Source organism: Littorina saxatilis, linkage group LG10 (assembly GCF_037325665.1).
Source record: "Littorina saxatilis isolate snail1 linkage group LG10, US_GU_Lsax_2.0, whole genome shotgun sequence".
Classification (NCBI taxonomy): domain Eukaryota; kingdom Metazoa; phylum Mollusca; class Gastropoda; order Littorinimorpha; family Littorinidae; genus Littorina; species Littorina saxatilis.
The window spans coordinates 11,785,454-11,813,042 of record NC_090254.1 but is presented as its reverse complement, the minus strand read 5'-3'; the positions used below and the strand labels follow the sequence as shown (position 1 = coordinate 11,813,042).

At 43.1% G+C, this 27,589-nt stretch overlaps 1 protein-coding gene and 1 long non-coding RNA gene across 3 annotated transcripts; both read right to left on the bottom strand.

Moving 5' to 3' along the window:
* Positions 1-759: 759 nt before the first annotated feature.
* Positions 760-26,189, bottom strand: LOC138978149 (uncharacterized). 2 transcript variants are annotated; one of them, XM_070350803.1, is made up of 11 exons: positions 26,074-26,189; positions 25,649-25,740; positions 23,011-23,045; positions 21,954-22,056; positions 17,738-17,844; positions 13,921-14,011; positions 12,762-13,016; positions 6,674-6,768; positions 5,400-5,478; positions 3,397-3,578; positions 760-1,114 (listed from the first exon to the last, which is right to left on the bottom strand). In XM_070350803.1, the coding sequence occupies exons 1-11, from the start codon at positions 26,141-26,143 to the stop codon at positions 1,039-1,041; spliced, it is 1,185 nt and encodes a 394-aa protein (XP_070206904.1). In that variant the 5' UTR covers positions 26,144-26,189; the 3' UTR covers positions 760-1,038. The 2 variants fall into 2 exon arrangements, with proteins under 2 accessions (XP_070206904.1, XP_070206905.1); XM_070350804.1 differs by lacking the exons at positions 25,649-25,740; positions 26,074-26,189 and adding an exon at positions 25,571-25,630.
* LOC138978148 (uncharacterized) lies at positions 9,140-10,679 on the bottom strand. The gene is made up of 2 exons (XR_011459591.1): positions 10,349-10,679; positions 9,140-9,966 (listed from the first exon to the last, which is right to left on the bottom strand). It is a non-coding gene; the product is annotated as an uncharacterized lncRNA (long non-coding RNA).
* Positions 26,190-27,589: the final 1,400 nt, after the last annotated feature.

Below are 27,589 nucleotides of genomic sequence, written 5' to 3'. Positions count from 1 at the left end.
ACAACTCAGTCAGGATTTGCAAGCGTTGTGGAAGAGTTGTGCCCTGACGCGGCTTTACCTCGTACAAACTTAAACAAGAACTGCCGGAATACGTGGTCGACTAGTTAAAATCACTTATAATTATAATCGCAGCAAATCAACTGACTCCGATGTGTACGTGTATGTTATGCAGTGTCCAATCGATATGATGCTTTTTTTTCTTTTTCTCTGAGTAATTGTTCCATTATTTATTTGGATGCGAACAAGTAGTAGTTCGTCAAGTTACTTGTTGCGTTACGGTGTATGGATTCGAAGCCGGCTGCAGAACTGACATGCAGTCACTTAGAGCTGCCAAATTTTCAATTGCCGGGCTTTGCAGATCATAATGCCTTTTCTGCCTTGCCCGGAGAGTTATATTTGAGTATCCACACTGAACAAACGCTTTCTGTTGTTCTCCGAGAGGTAAAACAACGTCACAGGCAAGTCAGTGACACACCGTGGAGTATGGTGGTCAGTGTTGAAGGGTTGGTGGCTGGGTGGGGTTTGCCTTTCCGAGAACAACAGAACGCGTTTAAAGCTAGAACTTTGCCTCTTGCACACATCCCCCACCCCCTCCCCTCCCCGCACCCGCTCGGTGTCATGCGAACAAGGAAGGCCTACTGTTTTGTGTGATGTACACTGTTCTTTAACACGGAATCTCAGCCTAGTCTCGCCGTGAGCCTATAACAGGACTGTCACATTGGAAACTAAAACAAAATACACAAGTCATAGCCAGCTGAAAAAGTTGCAACACATGTTTTAATTATGAAAAAATAACATAATTATTATTGGAAGTAACATAGCAACACTTTGAAACATACAGTGCAGTTTCACAAATGATAAACAAACGATTCGTAGTAGACATTATCAGTTTCAGTTTGGGAATAGGTGGTTGTCCGTTTTGTCGAGTCCGTTTTCTCAGTCCCCCAGCAAAGGAGATTTGTTGAGGCGAGAGTCCAAGTGACATAGGATCTTACTTCTGTACCGTCGCTGGACACGCCGAGTTGTGCAGTGTGGCTACTACTTGTGGTCAACATGGGCCATGTGAAGAATCAACTCCACCACGCGGCTACTGTACCCATACTCGTTGTCATACCTACAACACACGTGAACATCCCACTGAAAAAGCTGACTATGAATGTTGGTCACGGTCAGTGTGTGTGTGTGTGTGTGAAGGCTGACTATGAATGTTGGTCACGGTCAGTGTGTGTCACGGTGTGTGTGTGTGTGTGAAGGCTGACTATGAATGTTGGTCACGGTCAATGTGTGTGTGTGTGTGTGTGTGTGTGTGAAGGCTGACTATGAATGTTGGTCACGGTCAATGTGTGTGTGTGTGTGTGTGTGTGTGTGAAGGCTGACTATGAATGTTGGTCACGGTCAATGTGTGTGTGTGTGTGTGTGTGTGTGAAGGCTGACTATGAATGTTAATTGGTCACGGTCAGTGTGTGTATGTGTGTGTGAAGGCTGACTATGAATGTTCAGGGCCGGACCCAGGGGGGGGTTCCAGGGGTTCCGGAACCCCACCCCTGGAAAAAAGCATGTACCTTGCTTTGAGTTTTTTTTTTTTTTTTTTTACTAGTTTTAGCACCAAAACAATGCTGCTCTTAACCCTCAAAACAAGGCCCAGAATGCACCAGATTGCACAGATTTTAACCGTTTTTCAAAAATTTTCCGGGGGAGCATGCCCCCGGACCCCCCTAGTTCGCAAGCAGGCGCGCGCTTGTGGCTTCGCCACTTCGCTGATTTGCCCCCCCAAAAAAGGAGGAACCCCCCCCCTTACAACTCATTTGGTCCGGCCCTGAATGTTGGTCACGGTCAGTGTGTGTGTGTGTGTGTGTGTGTGTGTGTGTATATGTGTGCGTGTGTGTGTGTATGTGTGTGTATGTTTGTGTGTGTCGGTGTCTGTGTGTCGATGTGTGTCTGTGTCTGTGTGTGTGCCTGTGTCTGTGTGTGTGTGTCGGTGTCGGTGTCTGTGTGTGTCTGTCTGTGTGCTCGCTTCCATAGAAAAGTTTGCGACTTACCAACTAAATGTTTGAGACTAGAGGAAAATGTTGGTTGCGAGACGACAAACTTGGAGCCGACCAAACATAGCCAAACGATGACCTTTTTTCTCCACCGCAGAACTCCCCAAGTGTCATTTTCTTTTCTTTAGTTTTTACGGAGCCCCGGCCCAAAATCCCACCCCAAGGCTGCACAGGATTTTACACACAACAAGAAATTCCTACGAGGTAGGAAAAACACCCCCGTCAAAGGGAAATAACCTTCTCAGTTGGTGGCAGTGACTGAGTGAGAATGGTTATTTCCCTTTGACCATTAAGATGTCCCTGTATAAGTCCTTGTATAATTTTAATCCACCAATAACTCCCTAACCTTGTGTTTGACTGGTCCCAATTTTTGTAAGGACCGTCCCAGGAATGTATAGAACCTGTTCACCAAGTTTGGTGACGATCGGTCCGTTCATTCTTGAGATCTATATGCGAACACAAACAAACAAACAAACAAACAAACAAACACATCGAGCGAAACCTATACACACCCCTATACCGGGGGTGTAATAAAAGAGCATGCAATTTACTGAAAAGCATGCCAAAAATCAACAACCTTGCCGATTCCTGTGCCCAGAGTAAAATTTTTGTGTTGGGATAAATTGTGGTATTATTGACACAAATGTCAATTTGCTAAATTATTCACCCCAAAATTCCCTCTGTGTACCGAAAGAATCAGTCCAAGTGAAATGATGTTCTTATTGCACGCGGAAGCTTGGACAAATCTAGCTGTGACGGTGACCCGAATCGTTTACATGTGAAGGACAGTATCTCTAAAAAGAATATTGTGACCCTCCACCACGGAATGAGTCGCATGTCACCTTTTCATGATTTTCATATTTTTTACATTTTCTTTAAGAGTTTTTTTTATTCTCTATCCAGTGGTGAAACCCGTTTTAGAAAAGAGTGAACACTTTTCGAGTTATAAGCCTGTGACTATGGTGACCCTCACACTGTTACTAGACACCCCCCGGACTTATATTATGCCTAGCGCAGAACCGCGTGAGGTGACATGCGACTCATTTCGTGGTGGAGGGTCACAATATTATAGAAGTGGTGAGAAATAGACCAATTCCAGAAGAAACTCTGTCGGGTTGTTATGGGTTGTGGAAGAATAAGTTGCTTTCCCTTGATTGTCATTGCTTTTCCATAGAAACACTGAGGCAAGCTACACGTGACATCACAGGCTAGCTTGCAGTCATGGAAACAAGGGAAAGCAACTCATCCACCACCCATACAAAAACCTTGACAGAGTTATTTCCGAAAATTGTCTACAGTCTATCAACACTGCACAGCTATAGAAACGCTAAAACTTGATCAAAAGTGAACTGACCAGGACACGAGCTTGACGAACTTGTCGCTGATCTGGATGCCGGCCTTGGCGTCAAATATACTGCTGTGCTTGTCGCCCAGGAAGTCCGTAGACACCACCTCGTCCTCCGTGTAGCCCAGCACGCCCTTCATCTCGCCGTTAGCCGCCGCCTTCATCGCCTCCTTGATCGCGTCGTACGTCGTCTGCACATCACATCAACGGAACTCATTTCTAGAATACGAATACTTAATATTTTTTAAAACGCCATAGTTGATATTTTTGAAGACGCCATTTTGGGTGAGAAAAAAACCACACACTCTGACGATCTGACCTTGAAAGGCACGGTCTTTTTCATGAAAACACTTTGTCTTTCCATCTAAGATCTGAACAAAAAGAGAACACAACTGTAACCAGGTTTGGTACATTCTTGATCAATATTTCGACATTTCATTTTGCGTTTTGAATCAGACAGCAGAGCACATCCTGCAGGCTTGTCCATACCACAGTGCTCTGAGGGACACCACCTGGCCAGAGGAGACAGCGCTACAAAAGAAGCTATACGGCCCCAGAGAGAACTTGGACAGGACAGCACGTTTCGCCCTGCAGTCCGGACTGACGATCCAACAGCGAACGACAAGAAGAAGAAGAATATTTCGACAGCTTGTCGCTGCCTTCTTCAGGATGGTAAAAAGTCAGGAATGACGGCGCGTGATGGTTTGGTTTGGGTTGTTTTTTTGTGCTTAACGCCCAGCCGACCACGAAGGGCCATATCAGGGCGGTGCTGCTTTGACATATATAACGTGCGCCACACACAAGAAAAGAAGTCGCAGCACAGGCTTCATGTCTCACCCAGTCACATTATTCTGACACCGGACCAACCAGTCGTAGCACTAACCCCATAATGCCAGACGCCAGGCGGAGCAGCCACTAGATTGCCAATTTTAAAGTCTTAGGTATGACCCGGCCGTGGTTCGAACCCACGACCTCCCGATCACGGGGCGGACGCCTTACGGCCACTAGGCCAACCGTGCCGGTCGGCGCGTGATGTATACAGTGTATTGTCATGATGTCTAATATCTGGCCATGCTGTAAATTTGGATAACATCGCCCTTTCACTTGGACGCACACCAAACATCAACCGTCTACTTGGTGCGTTCTGACCAGAGTGAGGTTTCAAGTTTTTGATACATTAATTTCATAAATTGCGTACAAGTGTCCGTTATGAATTTAAATCACACAAAAATATGATAATTCAACTCAGTCTTCACATGGAGCACACAGGCTGTTGATTTTTGTAAAAGCCTGGCAAGAGCTCAGTTAGTGAGTCGAATCGTTCACACGGAAAGAACTAAACCGGCACGGTTGGCCTAGTGGTAAGGCGTCCGCCCCGTGATCAGGAGGTCGTGGGTTCGAACCCCGGCCGGGTCATACCTAAGACTTTAAAATTGGCAATCTAGTGGCTGCTCCGCCTGGCGTCTGGCATTATGGGGTTAGTGCTAGGACTGGTTGGTCCGGTGTCAGAATAATGTGACTGGGTGAGACATGAAGCCTGTGCTGCGACTGACTTCTGTCTTGTGTGTGGCGCACGTTATATATCAAAGCAGCACCGCCCTGATATGGCCCTTCGTGGTCGGCTGGGCGTTAAGCAAGCAAACAAACAAACAAACACGGAAAGAACTAGCTGCTCCTCAAAGTGATCTAGTACCGTCCTCAGCCAGCTGGCGCATGACAAACAAATCTAACCTTCATTGAAAATCCCTGAAGTCACTAATCCGCATGGATCCGAGAGGACGTTAATGTTAAAGAACGAACGAACCTCTGGCTCTTGTTAACTTAATGAGTTCAACTTCACTTTTGAGGAGACTCAAACTGCGGTCGACCTGATTGACTCGACGCCCGTCTCCTCCTTCCCACCTCCACAACACACACGTAACACAACTCTACCTCACACTCGTACTTTCACTCAGACAAAAAATAACAGCAACTCATCATGACGGCTTTGAATGGAACTCTGTGATACTTACACCGGTTTTGAGTTTCACGGTCAGGTCAACAACGGATACGTCACAGACTGGGACACGGAAAGCCATTCCCGTCAATTTGCTGTGGGCCAAACAAATACGGGTTTGACTTCCTTGTTCATGATTATGATGAAATTGCAATTCAAGATACACATGAGAAATCTGTATAAACAGGAATGTAAATTCTTGCAAGTCTGTCTTTCTTGAAGATACATATATATATACATATACATCATTCAACGTAGCGAATTTGAACGCAAAGTCTCTTAGGCCAAACAAAAATAGGTGTGGTTACGGTAACATAGCCAAAAAAAAATAGGGTAGGAAAGTAGGCAATCACTTTTTTTTTTTAAACTTCTTTTTCTAATGTGTACAAATTAAACCTACTTGACAGGGAAATAAGTGTGGTTTATTTTTTTGACAAATGTAATAAAAAGTTATAGGGTCGGCCCCTAAAAATAGTGTAGGTCGGGTAATCGTAACCACACCTATTTTTTTTTAGGCCTTATAAATCGTACATTATGGGACTTAGTGTTCTGAATAGACAACGCCAGGCGGAGGGAGGACCCCAACAAAATCAGTCATGTCTCGACGGGTGGCTCGGGGACTAGTAAAAAAAAAATTGCGAAGACAAGGACTGACAATGAAAATGTTTTATTGTTTAACTTAACACTTTCTACCCCACCTATGTTGACCAATGTTTTTTTTTTTAGCTGAGACCAGCTGTGCTGCAGCAAGTCACTCAGAATTGTAGTGACTGTGTAGAAACTGTGTATCAACACGCTGGAATGCAGCGTTAGATCGACGTTACAGGAAGCGACTGAAGTGACTGAGTGTATATCCGTACCAGGTCAGATAGAGCCATATGAGTGGGTACGGATATAATTATATCCGTCCATGGGAGACAATGAGTTAAACTTAAAGCATAGGGTACCTTCAAACAGTTGGGCAGTATGACACCATCATTTCCCATTGTACAGAATGATTTAACATAAAATAAACATGCACGTCGAAAGTCGGTCTGACAAACCAGAAAATTCGACAAACACACTCTAGTGGCTCGGGGACTCAAAAAAGGCAGAAAGGCAGAATGACAGGAGTAAAGTAATTATAATAATAATGAGGATACTTATATGGCACAAATCCTAAAACAGTTCTAAGCGCTTCACTAAAAATTATGAATAAATACATTATTCTGTACACAATTTAGTGAGTAAGAAAGTGGAACACTCTTCAAACTGGCAGAACAAAAAGATGTCAATCCCGAAACAACTTACCCGTTGAGTTCAGGAATGACCTTGCCAACGGCCTTGGCAGCTCCAGTGGAGGAGGGGATGATGTTCTGGTAGGCACCACGTCCACCTCGCCAGTCCTGCGCACAGGTGGCAGGTCAATTTAATCCATGCTACAGCGATGTTTAGTTTCAGCTCCGGCGAACCACCCTACCCCCACACCTTAATAAACAAAAAGTTAGCAAAACAACCAAACAACCAAACAGTGTGCGTGTTGAACGTACTAAACATGATAGGATTAGTGCTTCGACATATCCCTTGTCACCGGGGCTGAGGTACACGAAGCACAACGGGGGTTTTGTCGTACGTAGCCGCGGGGTCGGATTGGTTGAAACTGAGATTTGTGGAGATTTCAACCAATCAGACCCCACGGCTCGTCCCCTCCCAGTTGGGTTGCACCCAGTTTCGCTTCGTGCAACGGGCCTCACCCCAGTAAACCAGCTTCTACTGCTTCTTCAGGGGTCGACACTAACTTATTTGGCCTGGGGCCACACTGGCCCCAGAGATGGAAATTGCTGGGGCGGAAAAAAAAATCTGGGGCCCACTCTCAGTATTCACGTGCGGCAATGCATTGTCTGTTTTTCTTTATCGTACTGAAGCCAGGGAAATTCTTTCAACCATTTGACATTGAAATTACGACAGCGCTTCGCGCTTTTGGCTGCATCGGTCTCCTTTTTTCGTTTCTCTCCACCCTGTTCTTCATCTTCATTTCCAGGTCTTTTTATACCAGGGATGTGTCGCCACATTTTGCGTTTGGCATTTGAAGGCGATACTTATCTCTCACGCTAAAGAGCGCAATCTGGGAGTTATTTCCCTTACGACATTGTCCTTCGACGATTTGAATGTGTTTTTTTCTTGACTGCGGCATTGATCGTAACGCAAATTTCAGTGACGACTTTGACTGGCGATTTTTAGTGATTGGCTCTGCTGGCATTAGAATTTTCGGTTTGTCATTGTTGGAATTTATCCTGGGGCGGAGTGGGCCCCAAGCTTCGGCAATGTTTGGGGCGGAACACAACACTCTGGGGCGTTCCGCCCCCCGCCCCCGCTAGTGTCGAACCCTGTTCTTTATTCTGGGTTTTTTTTCCAAGCAAAATACTCACGACACAGGCAAAGTCAACACAAGAAGGGCAAAGCCCATACGACTCACATGCTTGACCTTGACCTTTATATGACCTTGACCTTCAGGGTCAAGGTCAAATAATAAACCTAGCAATGACATCATACACTAAGAACTGCTTTACACATTTTTCCTACCAAAATACAAGTGACCTTGACCCAAGGTCAAGGTCATCCAAGGTCATGCAACACAAAGCTGTTAATTCAAGACATAGGAAGTACAATGGTGCTTATTGGCTCTTTCTACCATGAGATATGGTCACTTTTAGTGGTTCACTACCTTATTTTGGTCACATTTCATAAGGGTCAAAGTGACCTTGACCTTGATCATATGTGACCAAATGTGTCTCATGATGAAAGCATAACATGTGCCCCACATAATTTTTAAGTTTGAAACAGTTATCTTCCATAGTTCAGGGTCAAGGTCACTTCAAACTATGTATACAATCCAACTTTAAAGGACCCTTGCGACCTTGACCTTGAAGCAAGGTCAACCAAACTGGTGTCCAAAGATAGGGCTTACATTGTCCTGTATAGCATACATAGCTAAGGTTGCCATTCTCGATAACTTCAGAAAAAAATGCGAAAATGTGAAAAATGGTCGTTTTTGGCTCACGTAAGTGTAGCCTATGCGATGGTAAACTTTGTCTGTCTGTGCGTGCGTGCGTATGTATGTATGTATGTGTGTATGTCTGTGGTAGAAACTTTAACATTTTTGGCTAAACACCGAAATACTCGTTTCACGTGGTTAATTTTCAAGCACCATCTTCAAATTATTGAAGCAATGATCAACATTGTGTCGGCATGTGTCCCAATAAACATGCCAGAACTGGGCCACTGCTGGCGTTTTGATGGCAATGCCAGTTGCCAGAACTACTGCCATCAAAGGCCCACCTATGGCCCAATGCTGGCATATTACCCGTATGCACATTGGCAAATTGATGGGCCATCACTGGCAAGCCAGCACTTTGCCAGCAAAAACCCATCATTTATTTGCTGGCTTTTTGATGGCTTGCCATCATTTTTCCAGCAATTTGCCAGCAATTTGCCAGCAAAAACCCATCATTTATTTGATGGCTTTTTGATGGCTTGCCATCATTTTGCCATCATTTTGCCAGCAAAAACCCATCATTTATTTGATGGCTTTTTGATGGCTTGCCATCATTTTGCCATCATTTTGCCAGAATTTTGCCAGCAAAAACCCATCATTTATTTGATGGCTTATTGATGGCTTGCCATCAAAAACCCAGCATTTTGCCAGCATTTCGCCAGCATTTTGCCAGCATTTTGCAGGTTTTTAGTTCCATATAAAAAAAAACTTTTTTCCATATATTTTCCGTTAATGGCCCTTTACCTGCTGAAATTACCGGGCCACAACTGGCCCGGCAAAATGCCATATTTCTGTCTTTACCATTGCCAGCAAAATGCCAATAAGTTGCAGGAAATATACCAATACCACTGATTCGGATAGAATGACGGCTCTATTCATGTACTCGATCTGCACAGTCTTGTTAGCCCATAGATGGTTGTTAGAAGTCTATAAATATGCTTTGTTTTGTCATTTTTTACTGTGAATGTAATAACAATAACAAAACACAGCACATCAATGGACTTTTCAACCCATGCTGGCGGCAAGACGTGCGCAAATAAAGCAAAGGGCAATGCTGTCAAGCTGTACATTAGCAATATGCATATGCGTAATTATCAAATTCATCAGTAAAATGCAATTGAAATGCTAATCACATTTGTCGTGTAACTTATCTGGCAAGTAAAGGCAGTGGTTTTGACAGAATATCGTCATCAACGCAGTTATAGCGGGCACAACAACAATACAGTAATATATATTAAAAACAAAACAAATGTAAAGCTTCCAAACAGCAACGACTCATTACCGAAACATTACAGAAACGTACGCTTTGTTTTCAGTTGCTCACTGTTTTATTTTATTTGTACAGCGTTCTAAATTTCACACTCGAGACATGATGACCAAAGGCAGGAATGTTTCTTGTTCACTTCCCAGTAAACCTCCGTAGGATTGTCTTGATTCTGTCATTTCTCTGTTCGCATCCGCAACGTTGAGATAACGCTTCTTTTCTTTGTCCTGACGTCGTAGCCTACGGTAAGCCATTGAAACTCTCAAGTCCTCCTGCCGTTCACCTCTTGAAACATGAAAGCAAACGAGTTTTGTTGGTTTTAATTCATTATTCCATATCACACACACACACACACACACACACACACACACACACACACACACACACACACACACACACAACCAAACAACCAAACAAACGCAAGCATACACGCAGGCATGCAAGCAAACAGCACACGCACGCACGCACGCGCGCGCGCTCACACACACACACGCGCACACACACACGCGCACACACACACACACACACACACACACACACACACACATACACACACAGAGGCATTCTCACAGAGAGGACGACTTCTTGTAATCTATCATATTTTCTGAACTGACTAAAATGCCAAGCAGAAGTAAGGGGTCAACAGGAATATGTATTTTGATCTAACCTGCGAAGCTTACGTTGTCTCGGACAGCTCTCTTGCGTTTCTCTCAGGAACTGAGACCCAGGCGAGCTGCATCTTATCCAGTTGGGCAGTCAGACACTTGCACAAATCTTTGTCCTGGAGTGAATAGACACATACTCAATGTCAACATTCACAAGATGCAATTTGTTTGGTTACAAGTAAGCTTATGGTAATGCCTATGGTGCTTTTCTTTTGACAGAGACAAAACAAACTCAATCACACAAAGAAAGGAAAAAGGCACACACACACACACACACACACACACACACACACACACACACACACACACACACACAACCGCGCGCGCGGGCGCACACACACACACAACCGCGCGCGCGGGCGCACACACACACACACACACACACACACACACACACACACACACACACACACACACGCGCGTGCGCGCGCAGATTCTTTCTTACAGAGAGGACGACTTCTTAAAGTCTATTATATTTTGCGAACTGACTCAAACGTCCAGCAGAAGAAAGTTGAAAAAAAGACCGACAACGGAGGAAAAGAACAAGAAGATACTAGATCTAACGCCGTTGCGACGACCTGCTCACACAACTGTTTGTGAAACTCACCACGCTTGCTTCTAGCCGGAGGAGATCGGACGCGTACTGAAATCGAAGAAGGTGCTTTGGAAATTCCTTGAAGTTGAATGCAAAACAAATAACCGGACATCTGCAGAACCACCGCGGGCCGGATTTAGTTGACAATGCGTCATCATCACGAGTGACGTCAAGATATTTCGACATTTGTTTGTACATTACGTCACTCCAAGTGAGAAAGTCATACCGCTGTGCTGTCGCAGATCTTCTTGCCAGCAATTATCCAGCATTGGCCCACTGCTGGCGTGCCAGCAAAAACCCACCTATAATTGCCAGCAAATCGCCACCTATGGCCCAATGCTGGCAAACAAGCACTGGGCCACCAATGGCGTGCCAACAGTGGGCCAATTAAGGCATTTTACTGGCCGACAATATTACTGGAATGCCAGAGATGGGCCAGTGATGGCAAGCCATAACTGGGCCTTTGTTGGCAAACCATAATTGGCCCAGTGTTGGTTTTTTTATGGCCAGCTTTACCAAACTTGCCAGCAAAAAGCCAGCAGTGGCCCAGTTCTGGCATGTTTATTGGGTGTGTAGTTAAAGCGTGTATCCAAAGAAAACGGGTGGTGGGGGTTTTTGAAGGGGTACAAGCAGTTGACTGATTTGTGTCGTGTTTGGCATGTAGACGGCAGGTCAGGTGTCAAGATCAGGTCAGGGGTCGCGCGAAGGATTGTGGTCCAGTTCTCACCTCGCCGATTCGCCGGGGAAGACGATTTCATGTTGTTCGGTTTCTAAGCTCCAGAAAAGTAAATAAAGAAGATACCAAAGGGAGATTTCCTACAATTTGATCTGCACAGCGTGTTTCCAATGTCCACGCGAGGAAGAGCTGTCGAAAGCGCGGCAGTCAGTGTCGATCTTGCAGCCGTATCCCGGTAAGTTCAGAGACAGACTGTCTAGTCTCTCCCACTCTGATAACGTGTCACCTACTGTTAATCCGTTTTGTTTTAATTTCTTTTTATTTCAGCAGACACGGCTGTCAAACACAGTGCTAGGCAGTCACCTCTAGTGAAATGAGTTGATCTAGTCTTAAGTACTTTGCAACAACTTCCTTGAACGTGAAAGACAGTTTTTGAATGCTAGATCTGTATCGCGTTTCATTCCAGACTCGATCCTCTCTTTGATTGTAGATCTACTGTTTGCTGTTTACGCACTATCATATGATTCGCTATGTAACGTTTGGTAAGCTTACCTTGCAACAGCTTTCTTGTCTTTGTTGGCATTTCTGGCTGTGTTGACCGTCAGAATTATTTTAAGAACCAGGCGAGTTGATATGATGCGTTAGTTTTAACTGTGTGTGTGTGTGTGCGTGTGTGTGTGTGTGTGTGTGTGTGTGTGTGTGTGTGTGTGTGTGTGTGTGTGTGTGTGTGTGTGTGTTTGTGTGTGTGTGTGTTACATAGTGAGTGAGTTTGTGTTATGTTACTGTTTGTTGATTTCTTACGGGAGCCTTGAAGGCTTCGCCTCTTGTTAAGACAACAATTACGGCCCCTGTGACCTTGAACTTGAAGTGAGGTCAAGTTGCCGCACATGTTTTTTGAGATCTTGTAACCATACACCATCAGGCCACATCAGGTGTTGATAGACTTAATAGTGTCCAAGAAATATCCAACGTTAAAGTTTTCCGGGCGGACGGACGGACGCCGGGACGGACGGACGGACGGACGGACGGACGGACGGACGGACGGACGGACGGACGGACGACTCGGGTGAGTACATAGACTCACTTTTGCTTCGCATGTGAGTCAACAAAAACCCTCACATTTGTACGAAACTCTGAACCTTACCTTGCTAGAGGGCCCATCCACAGTTTTCTGTGTAGCAGTAGCAGCATGGACAGTGGTCATCAGACCCTCCTCAATGCCGAACTTGTCGTTGATGACCTTGGCGAGGGGGGCCAGACAGTTGGTGGTGCACGAGGCATTGCTGACCACTACCTTGTCCTTGGTGTACTCCTTGTGGTTGACCCCCATCACGTACATGGGGGCGTCGGCTGATGGGGCGGAGATGATCACCTTCTTGGCGCCCCCCTTCAGGTGAGCCTGAACACGTCCAACGCCGAAAGTAGCGCACATGATGATTAACATTGTATTCTGTATTGAGTTATAATCGTAACGAATAACTGCCTTTTAATTTTCCATGAAAAAAATGTGCATTTGTTTGGAATATTTATGTTGCATTTCTCAGAATTGCTGAATTTGTTTCCCTCGCGCTTTTTCCCTAATCTTTCCTTTGGGTTGACTTGGGTCATTTTTGGAGGTTATCAAGCCACGGGAGTGTGTGGAGTTTCAAAGATCTGTTTAGCTTCAAAAACGTCCCCCACAAAAGATAACTTTCCATCATGTCCACTGTGTCCTTGACATAGGACTTTGGTTTTCCAGGCTTGCTGGTGTCAGGAGGTCATCAAACCATTGAAGCGTGATAAGTTTCAATGATCACGCTTCGCGATCGTTACTCTTGCTTAGTTCAGACCAATATTTTCTTGTTGCCAGGTCGCTCATCAAATCGCCGAAATTGCCGCCTTCAAACGTACCCTCCTACACCCAATCAATATTCAACGGATCACGAGTCGCCGTTTGCACAATCACTGAGCTGCGTCTGGTTTACATGGTTGCAGGCTACTTGCATCCCCGCGAAAACTGCCCCCACCCCCTGCGGTAGCTGCCTCCTGAACAACGGCCCTGCTGGGACAATTTTCTCCGGCTGTGACCTTGGAAATCTGTTGTTGTTGTGGATGCACCACACTTTCCCAATGTATGAAGGTTAAAGATCCCCTGAAATCTGTTCAGTTTAAAAGCGCTGGCTTCACAAACATCTGAGAAAACCTCAGTTATTTTTGTTGATTCACGGACAGCAGTTCATACATGTATACGAGCACTGCTCATTCCTAAGACTCACTGATTACTGGGTCGAGTCAAACAACGAACAACGAACAAGTGAACTGACCGATGCCTTGTCAATGGTAGTGAAAACGCCAGTGGCCTCCACCACATATTCAGCACCGGCACTGCCCCATGGTATAGCACTGGGATCTTTCCTGCAACACCCCACATCCAGCTATTCGGTTGTCTTATTTCTTCTTCTTCTTCTTCAGCGTTCCAGAATTTTCTGGTTACGTGTGAGCTCGTTTGCCCATTTGGGTTCCCCACACTATACTCTGAGAGCATAGTCAGCTTCACTCCGCTTTCGTTGAGTAGGCATGCTGGGTATTTTCGTGTTTCCATAACCCACCGAACTCTGACATGGATTACAGGATCTTTTCCGTGCGCACTTGGTCTTGTGCTTGCGTGTACACACGAAGGGGGTTAAGTCACTAGCAGGTCTGCACATAAGTTGACCTGGGAGATCGAAACAATCTCCACTCTTAACCCACCAGGCGGCAGCGACCGGGATTCGAACTCCCGACCTCCCGAGTAGGAGGCCGACGTCTTACCACCACGCCACTGCGCCCGTCTTATTTCAACCTCGAATGCCATCAACACCCTTTCAAAACCCCTTTCTGAGTAATTAAAATATTAGACGACTTAAGGGCAGGTGGGCCAGTGCAAAATTGACCAAATCGTTCAAAACACTGTTTTGGGTATTTTAGCAGATTATGTTTCCATAACATACCTATCATCCATGTGTGTCGGTGTTTTTGTCAAAAGTGTCCTATTTATCTGTCAATAAAGACAAAATGTGAACATGTGTGGCATTGATTGTCTTCTGAAGTCGATATTCCCCCGCCAAAAAATGTCTCATTTCAAAGGCTAGTTACGGCTTTGTCCTCAGCAAAACAGTGCATTCACGACATACGAAACTGCGCAGCAGCTCTTGACCTATAACATGACATCAGTGTTTTGATGAATGTTCCATTCACTCAGCCACTTGTCCGTTGCAAAGGCAGCAATCGTAATCGAACGGAAATGTCCTTTTTTGGAAGGTACTCGACATCCATTGGTTCGTTTCATAAACCGAAATCGGGAACCAGTTTACTTTGTGAGTGCGCATGCTCAGCTTACGAATTTTGCATACGGAAACTACCGAAGAGACTCTCGGCCATGACGGGAACACCCGAAGTTCACTCGGTTTTACAACATCCTGGTTACACATCAAACGATCGGTGACAACTGAAAGCGAATTTTTCCTTGAGAAACAACCTTTGATACGATAACAATGGCTCGAAATAAGAAAGAGGACAATGTCTTTATTAGTTCGGTTAGCAACAACAAGTAGTTCCGCTGGTACTAGGCCAAAGTTTGGATTCTGTCGGTGTTTCCGATACAGAGGAAAGCTTTGATCTCCACGCAGATCCACAGGTCGCCATTTCCGAACACGCCATGCAGCACACTTTTTACGTCTCGGCACTGGCTTGCTTTGCGCTGAATTTGAGTCAGTTTCTGTGCAGTATCTCCTCGACAAGCAAGTTGAGCATTTGCTACGCAAAAAAACAAAAACAGGAGAAAGTATCCAACATCAGTCAGATTATCGGTAATGTTTGCTGGGCCTGCCATTTCCCGAACGAAACTGGATCAGCAACTGTTTGTATCAATCTGCACTTTCGTAAATTCCGTCACTGTCTTGACGAACTGTGTCATTTTCTTCACCGCGATACACAGTTCATTGCGAAGAGCTTCCTCAGTAAGTCGTTCAGATTCCACGTACGATTTGTTGTCAAAAAACAACTCAAACGAAAGTTTCAAACTCATCATCCTCCATCTTGCTTGTCGAAGCACCAAAGTACTGTATCGATGTAAAAACAAAAGCAGAAAACTTCGAGGAAACCAACAAATCGACGAGATACGGAAGGAAATAAGTCTCGTTCTGGCTCAAGTAAGTTACCGTTAAAAATACCGTTATTCTCGCATGCAAATACAAACGAGAATCGGGTCATTGATACACGTTTAGCGCTGGGGCAGTATCCCCATGCTGGTTGACAGAGGGAAAGAAGGGATGGACGCATAAATTCTCTGCTGGCGTGCTAAAGGCTAAGTAGTTTGCAATTCAAATAAACTAAGCTGTTCATTCATAACACAGTTTTGTCCTTGTGTGTCTGTTTCAATAGTGTTTCTGTGGTGTTCAATCTTCAATGTCGTTTTTCTCAGTTCAGCCATTTTGCCTACGGTTACGTCTTGGGTTACGCGATTTCTCTGGCTGTAATTCAGCTAGAGCAATATTTTCTTTTGTAGTTTGTGCAGAATATAACATTCTGGGGAATTACGAAGGGATTTTGCTGAAATTTTATTATAGTCATGTCCAGATTATTTCAAAAAATAATTTCGCAAGCGTTACCCTAAAGTTTGACAGTTGTAACAAAGAAGTGTTCCTAACTCCAAATATAAATATAATAAACAAGATCTGCTTCGTAATCCCCTAGAGCATACCCAGAAGGATAAAATAAGACAATAATTAGAAGTGTGACAATCACATCTGATGAAAATCCGTGTATCTCCTGTACTCCACTTTTGTCTGTATTTTGACCGTTTTTGTCGCGTAAAACAAAAACCAGCAACCGAAAATACAAAAAGTGACTATTCTTTGTCATCATTTGTTCATTTCTTTCATAAAATAACATTCAGACACAATAAAACATTCAAAATAAAAAAAAAGGTAGTGCACTGGCCCACCTCCCCTTAAATGCATCAGCATGAAGGCAGGGATTGGCTTGGGTTTTGTCCACTAGAGGTCCATTGACTGACTCAGCCACGAAGCAATCAGTCATTTTGAAAACCAATCAGTAAATAAAAAAAACTTTCCTTCCACCACGGGACTGCCGCAATTGTGCATTACGGCAGTGAGGAGAAACTTCTGAAAGTTGTTTACAATGTACAAATGAGAGGAAAATTCAATTCATTTCTTCATTTTCTTGTTTATTTTCCAATGGTCTTACATGAAGAGGAACACAAGGTATGAGGACACAATTACCATATTTATTTCAAATAAAGAAGGAGAAAAATAACCGAACAAGACAGCAGATAAAAATAAGACGAGGTGACTGACTCTGCTGCATGTCTATCGGTCAGTTGACGGATTGAGACCCATGTGTGTCGGTCTTTTCCGAATTTAACATGGCAAAAGACCGATGACGGCCGACGCCCAAACCAATCCCTGTGAAGGTGTTCGAATAATTAGACAAACTTGAAGTTGAAAATGCTGTGCTGAAAAAGGCATTGGACTTGTTAATAATCATATCAGATATGGTGCATCTAAACTATGATACAGTCTATGGACCATTTCGAAGCTGGGTTGGAAGAGGGGAGGAAGAGATAGCAGACTTTCTGTTTCAGCGGCCGCGACCCCGCTAGACGTACGAAGATTTTCAAAATGGTCGCTTGGCTAGATAAAGAGTTGCTGAAATAAAGTCAAATGTCAAAGTTTGCCACGTTACACAGCAGTATATACACACCAGGACGGACAGAGTGTGTTAATATTTATAGGCGGCTACACATACGTGAGCCAAAAAGGCGTGTATAACAATCCACTAAGGCCTGTTGGGTACATGTCGGGCAGAAAGACATGATATAAAGTGATCACGCTAGGCATTTTGACTTTCGTTTCACCTGTGAATCCTTGCCCCCGGAGAAAAAGAAGCGCTCTGTTACGCCAAATAGTAAAACCAAGTCAAAAACACGAGAATTAGACTAAATATGTTGAGAAAAAGACATCCGAAACGAAATGTTAACCAGTATGTACGACCAGTAGTCGATTTTAGTTCTGGTATATTGAGTTTTACCAGTAAAACACCAGCAATTTCCGGGTAACACGATCCCTGCTTGATACTCACTCGTTAAAGACCTCGATGGGTTTGCCATCAACCACCAGCTTCTTGCCCTGAATTTCTATATTGCCCTTGAAGCGCCCGTGGGTTGAGTCATACTGAAGCATGTATTTCTGCACAAACACACACATTTAAAATTAATTAGTTATTAATCCAGTTTGACATTTATTTAACAAGAGGCGAAGCCTTCAAGGCTCACGTAAGAAATCGACAAACAGTAACACAAACTCAATCACTCCGTCACATATACACACATACACACATACACACATACACACACACACACACACACACACACACACACACACACACACACACAGTAAGCATAGGTGAAACTATGCAAGAAAGCGAGACCCTGGATCTGCCAAGAAGTCTCGGCCCGCTCACAATAACAATGACCGAGACTTTCAGTAATTCCTTTGCGTGACGTCTAACCCTCTTACGTCATAATGTGACGTCTTCAAATAGTTTCTATCACACACGTCGAACACTTTTGACCGAGACTGACGTAATCCATAGACTCGGAAATGTTAAAGTTTCTACCACAGACATACACACATACATACATACATACATACGCACGCACGCACAGACAGACAAAGTTTATCATCGCATAGGCTACACTTACGTGAGCCAAAAATTGGTTATTTATTTCGAAGTGTTGTGTCCCATTATTATATTCCTGTTTTTGTTGTTTTTATTGTAATTTATTTTTCACATTCATGTATAACCCTAGGTTTGTTTTTTTTTAATAAGTACTGGCTTGCCTTGCCTTGTAGTCTCAATATAACACGTGCCTGGCCCAAGAAAATAGCAAGATCTAGATGTGGAACTTGTCAGCACGTGTACGGGAACGTGTACGGGTAACGTCATCAAATCTAGTTTTTACGTCACGCGTTTGCCAAAATCTGTAGTTTTGGTGGGAGCAGAACAACGTATGATTTGGAACATTGGAGAAAAAAGTGAGTCACGGGTGACGCAATATCTACTCGTACACGTACAGGTCTTTGCTCATCATCTAGAACACTGTTATTAACAGCTATTGTGTTTTCAGCGTAGCAATAGGGCCCGATATTTAGACGAGACAAGTATAATGCCGACGAGTCGAAGACGAGTCGCATTATACTTGTTCGAGTCTAAATATCGGACCCTATTGCTACGATGAAAACACAATAGCGTTTATATAGCTATTCTGACATTAAATTCTGTGTTAAAATCATGTTTTTGTCAGCAACAAGGACCAGAATGGTCCATGTCATTGATTGCAGACGACGGTTCCCTTTCTGCATGAAGCCACGGAAATAACCGAACATTGAAAAACCCACGGACATGTATTACGGAGAAAACTCAAGATAACCGGATGCTTAGCATTACGTCAATATCTTAGGAATCATATGACGTTATGACGTATCATGCTTGCCTACGTAGATTGTATGTTCGAAAGTCTGACTTCTGTTGGGAATTCGCGTGGTGAAGACTGCGGTAAATCTGTAGATGATAAGAGAACAAGGATTGTCTCAGAAGAAACGACGAAATGTTTCAGACCGGTAACTTCATTTCAACATTGCACTACACAATGGACGTTCTATGTGACAGGAGAGTTTGCTGATTTTGTGTTAAACATTGGTGATTGGAGAGATCGTCTGCAAAAATCAGAGATAGGTCGCTTCAGATTGCAGCTTCTGGAAATTTGCAAGGTTTGCTGCCAGTTAAAGAACTGGATTTTACACGTAATGTATGTCATGTACAGTAAGCAACAACAAAAACACACACAAAGCAAATTGCATCGTCTGTCGACTAGCCACAGACACAAGCCTGGCGAGGTATGCGTGTACTTTATACACGTGGAAGAAACCGGAACCATGCGTCTTTGTTATTGCCGATATCGTTTGGATATCGGCAAAAATGGCCAACTTTCGTAGCGTTATGCTTTGATGATCGGAAAAGGGATGTGTGAGACCATCCAATCACAGCCCCCGAATCCCCCCACGTGTCCATCAGAATAGCTATATTAACAGCTATTGTGTTTTCAGCGTAGCAATAGGGCCCGATATTTAGACGAGACAAGTATAATGCCGACGAGTCGAAGACGAGTCGCATTATACTTGTTCGAGTCTAAATATCGGACCCTATTGCTACGATGAAAACACAATAGCGTTTATATAGCTATTCTGACATTAAATTCTGTGTTAGAATCATGTTTTTGTCAGCGACAAGTACCAGAATGGTCCATGTCGTTGATTGCAGACGACTGTTCCCTTTCCGCATGAAGCCACGGAAATAACCGAACATTGAAAAACCCACGGACATGTATTACGGAGAAAACTCGAGATAACCGGATGCTTAGCATTACGTCAATATGTTAGGAATCATATGACGTCATGACGTATAATGCTTGCCTACGTAGATTGTATGTTCGAAAGTCTGACTTCTGTTGGGAATTCGCGTGGTGAAGACAGCGGTAAATCTGTAGATGATAAGAGAACAAGGATAGTCTCAGAAGAAACAACGAAATGTTTTAGACCGGTAACTTCATTTCAACATTGCACTATACAATGGACGTTCTATGTGACAGGAGAGTTTGCTGATTTTGTGTTAAACATTGGAGAGATCGTCTGCTAGAATCCGAGATAGGTTGCTTCAGATTGCAGCTTCTGGAAATTTGCAAGGTTTGTTGCCTGTTAAAGAACTGGATTTTACACGTAATGTATGTCATGTACAGTAAGCAACAACAAAAACACACACAAAGCAAATTGCATCGTCTGTCGACTAGTCACAGAGTGACAGAAACAAACCTGGCGAGGTATGCGTGTACTTTATACACGTGGAAGAAACCGGAACCATGCGTCTTTGTTATTGCCGATATCGTTTGGATATCGGCAAAAATGGCCAACTTTCGTAGCGTTATGCTTTGATGATCGGAAAAGGGATGTGTGAGACCATCCAATCACAGCCCCCGAATTCCCCCACGTGTCCATCAGAATAGCTATATAATATGATGAACGTCTTCGGGACTAGAATGTTTTCTGTGATACGTCACATGCACACAAAAGGGGATTTTATTTAGAAACTTTCTTAGAACCTCTTTAGGTTCGATGGTCCCAAGAGGTAGGCAATCTGTGAAGGTTTTGTTTCTCTCTCTCTGCGTTTCTCTTTGTTCATCCGTCCGTCCGTCTGTCTGTCTGTCTATAGATCTGTCTGTCTGTCTGTCTGTCTGTGAAGGTTTTATTTCTCTTTCTCTGTCTGTCTGTCGCTCTCTCTCTTTTCGTACGCTGGAGATTCTTATACTCTTAGCGACAAGTCGCTCTCTTTTCCATTTATCAATGCTGCTAGGATCTTGTACTGATGATGTTGTGCTGTTTGGTTATACAAACTGTTCATTTAAATCAACCCGCGGCAAAATTGCAAGCCAGTTTCAGTTACCACGTGTTCACCAAGTATTGAAATGTGGCTACAACTATAAGTTTTGTTTCTTACTTTCTTATCCTATAACTTGCAAGTGGAATGTAAGCAGCAACATGAGTTGCCCTACCCACTTGTGCACGTGTTTTGGTGTAATTAGCCACCTGGACTTCTAGCAGAGGGACTAAGGGTCTTTTGCGTACCCCGGCGGCGAAACGGGGTTGGGGCATGGATACCGTCTCCGAGTGGAAAAGCCATAACAAATCGTGTATTTTTTCTGAACGCTGTAAGTAGAAAGGGTGTTAGCGCATCCAGTGGCGTTTGCATTTAAGGCCAGAAAATTCTAGAATCCAAAAACAGATTGATTGCTCTTAACGTTCCAAAAGTCAGAATAAAAATAACAAAAGTGGTAGGTAATAGACCCTATCGGTATTCCAAGCTCTCGCAAACTTCAAAGCATATCAAAGTATGTGGTACCGCTATCTAGTCGCGCGAGCTGTGAAAGCCGAGGTTCGAAGTTCTCGCGACGTTCTATAAAGCATAACAAAGAGTGTGTCTCGCGGATATCTCGCGAGAGCTGCTCAGATACAAAAAAAAAGATCTATTGGAACGTTTATCATTGACAAAATTATCTCGCCGGCAATTTGCAAGCGAGCCACACGATCTTGAGATAAGTTCTTTATCTGTTTCAGAAGTGTGTGTTTGTCTGTCTGCTTCAATGGCCTGTGGGTCGACAAACCAGTAAATGTCACGTTTTGTTTCATCAAAAATAAACGTTCCCACGTTCTTGTTTTTTGATTCAGAAAATTCTAGTACTTACCATGTATTCCAGCTCAATGAAAGGGTCGTTGACAGCCACCACCACGATGTCTTTGTGGTCCAGCAAAGCAGCCCTCAGCACCAGGCGCCCAATGCGGCCAAAGCTAAAAGCAAGTGATGTTGAAACGCGTTGAAGGCACAGTTTTCGTCGTGAAAACAATGATTTGGCTCACCATCTCAAATCTGACCAGACTCAAGTTTTGCACAAGATAAGACGATCCCTCTACTTGAGCACATACTGAATTTCAAAAGCCTGTGCAGAGTGATTCTTTTTAATGTTGATTTTAATTATGCACATTCATTTCAATTTGCTAAGTTAAATCCCCCCCCCCCCCCCCCCCCAAATACCGCTCTGCACAGAACGCCACCATGCTTTTGATTTTTGATATGTGAAGTGAATCTTTTATCTCATGCGAAAGTCTGTGCAGACCTTTTGCAATGAACATAATTGTGTATGCAGAATTAGAAAGGACATGCACTGCCTTTTAAGTCATATATTGCATTGTACAGGACATTAATCTGCGTCACGTGTCCTGACGTCTCGAAGTCAAGTCAAAGACCGTAGAGTCCTTTACGGTCTCTGGTCAAATCCAAAAACAAAGAGACTGCCAACGTTCCAAAATTCAGAATACAAAAACAAGAAAGGTAGGTTGTTGGAATGGAACGTTTGTTATTGACAAAACAAATACCTTCACAAATATATCGACCCAATATATTTGGATATATATAAATTGTCTGATTATATTGTATAATATATAACATATTTTGACCGTTGGGTCGATATATTTGTGAATGTATTGCTTTGTCAACAAACGTTCCAACATCTTGTTTTTTGGTCTCTGGTCAAGTCAAGAAAACGAATAACGCGGGATGGTGGACTGGTGGTGGGGGGGAGGGAGGGGGTTGGTCGTGGTGGCACTGGCAGGGGGGTTGGTCGTGGTGGCAAGGGGGGGGGGGGGGGGAGTGATTGGGTTACCCAAATGGTGGTGACAATCAAGGTGCAGTCAGAGCGAAAGAAAAGGTGAGAGAGACAGACAGGCAGGCACACAGAAGCTTACCCGTTGATTCCGATTTTGACAGTCATGTTTCGTCCCTGCAACACAGTCATGCAAATGTACAGGAAAAACACTTATTCCATTTCCAAACAGACTTTTTGAATAAATGTAGGCTATGCCTTGCAATTTCGAGAGAGCCTTTTTTTTTAACTTTTTTTTTATATAAAACTTAAAAGAGTCTTTTAATTTTATTGCGTGAAGAACCGCACGCTTTTGTATTCACTGACAGATATGTGTCTGAAATGGCAGAGACATTTTGAAAGAAACCGCCTCCAAAATAAACACACTGAATATGGTGAGAACATGGCTGATTCCTAGATCGCCGCATATATTATTCGTTTCCTCAGTGCCTTTTTATACAGATCTAGACAGATCTCCAGTGATCTTCCGCTGATCACCAAAGAAATCTATCTTTGACATTTCTGAGGCCTCTTTATTGCCACTGGCAGTATAATTGCGTAGCATGCACTCACTATAAGTATAAGAGTTGTTCTTTGCTACTGGTCACAAGTGGGGGTCAGCTCACACGGACGCATTTTTCAATACAGTCTAGGGGAGAAACTGGTCACAAAGCACCCAGTACATGCCAGAGAGATAGGAGAATCGGCACAATCAAAGAAAATACCAAAATCATTCAATAGATATGGAAATATTAACTTAAGATTTACTGTGAAAATGCTAGCAAAAATGGCGTCCAAAAATGGGAACGCACACTTGGTGCGTCTTTGAAGACTTACCTCCCGTTCTGTGTTGTTGATAATAGTCGTGTTTGTGCTGTTTTTGTTGAAATAGTATCTAATAAAACTGATGCAGTTCTTGAAATGTTGCAAATTATTGTTGTCTTTGTGAAATGCGAGAGTGTTCTGAGGCGTAATCTGCATACGGCTGATGTCCCACTTAGGGTACCCCACTTCGATCAGCGTATCACTCCAAATGAGCTTCATAGCAGAAAAGCAGATACACTACCAAAACACTGCATAACAGATCTACAAGTCTGAGCCAGAATCATTGAAATTTACTTTCTGTATAAAATATTGCAATCAAATTTGTTCACGCCGTCACACAAATAACGCAGGTTACCCTGGCCTTCGATTCAAAGTAACTCCAATCTGACTGAATTACCATCGAAACGCAGATGACGAACTGATTCACCACACATTTGTGGTATTTTACACACAAATTTCAACTGTGTTGTTTCGCGATAAACAGCCATAAACAAACAAATGTGGCGCCGTCACGTCGCGTCGGAAGGAATAACGCAGGTGACCAAGACTTGTTTCCGATACCTGTCTGATTAAAATCATCGTTTTTTTCACGAATGACGGCTCTTTGGCAGATCTAGTGAGTTGGAAACTGTCTATGAATGTTTCATGTCAAATACGTACATTCTTGTCGATAGTGTTACCTTTGGGCTCATAAATGAAGTCAATGGTCGTGTTGTCCGAAAGTGACTTTTGTCAGCATAGAACTTACTGTGCTTTGATCATTGACTGAGAAGAATCTTCCGATGACACTAGTTCATTTCACTACGCGACTGCAGATCTGCAAGGAAACTTATGGCAGGGGAAATAAGCTTAACTGAAGACGAATAAGCGGAGTAACTGTTCTTCAACGGATTCCTCTCACTGATCTAGATATTTAGATCTTGTCGTCTGCTTGTCTGCCAGTAAGTAGTCTTCGGTCGTGTGAAAGTCACATCTATTTCGACTGTGTGCATCGATCCGTGTAGTGAAATGTTGATCTTTGATGATTTGGCAACATAACTTCGCTAAATGTGCTTCGAGTTCGAGTGTATCTACCCATGTTTCGACAGCCCAGACGGGGAGGATCCTCGATAGCTCACAGGGTATATAATGTTTTCCGCCGTTTTTTGAAGAATCCTTTCAAATTTGCTATTCCAAAAGTACCCTATGACACGACTCGAGTGGCAAAGAACATTCTCTGCAATTCCTGTCTCAGTCCGTGCAGCCGTTTCGGGTCCTATTGTCATCATACAAACACACACACAGACACACAAGAACCAGCTTTAAAAGTTAGATTATGTAATAACCATGTGAACCAGTGATTTTTTCTTATGTACATCAGATACTACAGTATTTCTGCTTTATGAAAAGCTATATTTCAAAAACAAAACTAGAGATTTGAATTTTGACCACTTTTCCCCCTTTCTGTCACCAGTACTGAAGAACAACTCATCCACTGACTATTGGAAGACTGTGACTGTCTCACCGGTCAAAAAAGCAAGAAATTATGTTTCCAGACACGTGACAGACCGTGAGACGCGCCAAATTAGAGGAGTCTGAGTTAGGTGCAAAAACAACCCAGCCAGAGATTGTTTTGTCCATGTACATATTTTCGTGGTATACCTAATTCTCTGCTAGTAGCAGTTTTCCGCATCACTATTGATACACGTTTGACACCAGAATTGATTTTTGAAGTCGCAAATCTGCCCGGAATCAAAATGTCAGCTGGAATGAAAACAGAGTCCATTTCCTTATAAGCACGGCGATAGATTCTCTCAGTAAGCAAATGTAATATATGCGTCTGGAATTGTGTTACTCACAACAGAAGCCAATTGTCGGCTGCTCAACGACACAGAAGTCTCAATTCCTTGCTAAAGAAGACAAAAACAGTTCCTTACCGTTGTGTGCCCTTGTCCTTGACCTTGACCTTGTCCTTGGCTTCCGGTGTCCTTCTTTGGCGGTGATCTTGCGGTGATGCATGTACACACACCTATGGTGATTGGTTGAAAACATGAATGTACGAAACAATGTTGCGAGTTTCAAAAAAGCTTACTTTGTGAGAAAATATGCTCATCTGAATCTGGAACCTTTCCTCACAACTACATAAACGTTTCTACACCACCGAAATATACGTTGATAAGGACACTGCCGATCAGAAGCCTTCGCAAACCCCACAATATGATGAATATTTCAGCCCAGACAAATCTGAAGCTATTTCTACTTTTAGATCTGCTTTTTCAAAGTCTAGATTTCGTTAGTGATTTGCGAAGACAACGATTTGTTTCGTACTTATATACACGTGTTAGTCCCCAAGATGTCTTACCTGGCATGGCAATGAATTTATTCTGTTGTCGATACTCGAGGAGGAAGCCTACTTTGAGCAGAACACTCATCTGCGGTATCAGTCTGGTTTCGGTTGCAAGTGTGTTTGTTTTTCTGTAGGAAGGCTGGTTCTCATTGGCTGAGAACTGTCTAGGTTCGAATGGTTTCCCCTTGTCTAATTGTTTTGCGTTTTGGTCGTAACATAGATGGTCGTAAGAACTAAATTAAATAAATTAGCCTCCAAAGGTTTGATTTTCACAGTCTCGTCTAATGGAAAAGTATAATTGACTCACTGGGAACAGATGAATAATATTAAGTGTACTGTACAAAACTCATGTACCAACATACTAATTACTTGGAATTCGTGACTTCGAACAAAAAAATATAGAATGAAGGATGCATGCATCAGTACCAGTTTAGGGTGGATCCTCTGCTTATTTACTGTGCGATTAAATTATACCATTTTTTCTCGTTTTAAGATATATGCCACCACCACAGATGTGTCCACGCTTTTACATGGGCTAGGAGCAAACTTCCACTTGAGCACTTACACAAATTAAATTCAACAGCTTGGCTGCTTCCCGCTCAATGTGGGAATTTTTTATTGAACTAATTTCTGTTTGACACTGGTGTCATTTATTAACTAAAATCATGATTTTTTTTGATTTTTTTTTAATGGCTGCAGCCACATGTTTTTTGAATTTCTTGTTGAACTAATTTCTGTTCATTGTGGGAATTTCTTGTTGAACTAATTTCTGTTTGACACTGGTGTCATTTATTAACTAAAATCATGATTTTTTTTGATTTTTTTTTAATGGCTGCAGCCACATGTTTTTTGAATTTCTTGTTGAACTAATTTCTGTTCATTGTGGGAATTTCTTGTTGAACTAATTTCTGTTTGACACGGTGTCATATATTAACTAAGATCATGATTTTTTTGGATTTTTTTTAATGGCTGCCACGTGTTTTTTGAATTTGTTGAACTAATTTCTGTTCATTGTGGGAATTTCTTGTTGAACTAATTTCTGTTTGACACTGGTGTCATTTATTAACGAAAATCATGATTTATTTTTTTAATTTTTTTATGGCTGCAGCCACGTGTTTTTTGAATTTCTTGTTCAACTAATTTCTGTTCATTGTGGGAATTTCTTGTTGAACTCATTTCTGTTTGACACTGGTGTCATTTATTAACCAAAATCATGATTTAAAAAAAAAATGGCTGCAGCCGGGATGTCACGTGGGTGCAGATTCTTGGCATGTGTCCAAATGAAAAGATGCTGTTATTCCAAATAGCCTGGACAGATCTGCAGAGAAAGACCGTGCTGTTTCCCACTTACGAACCAGTTTTAATATAAAATCTTGTACCGTATTGGTAACGCTGCCGGAGATACTGGTGCGTGACACATTTATTTATCAATTTCCTGTAGCCTTTTTTCCCAAAAGCAGTGATTGGGGGAGTCATATGACAGCGTGGATGTTGTAATAGCGCTGTGAAAGTGTGGATGGTGATGTCAGAG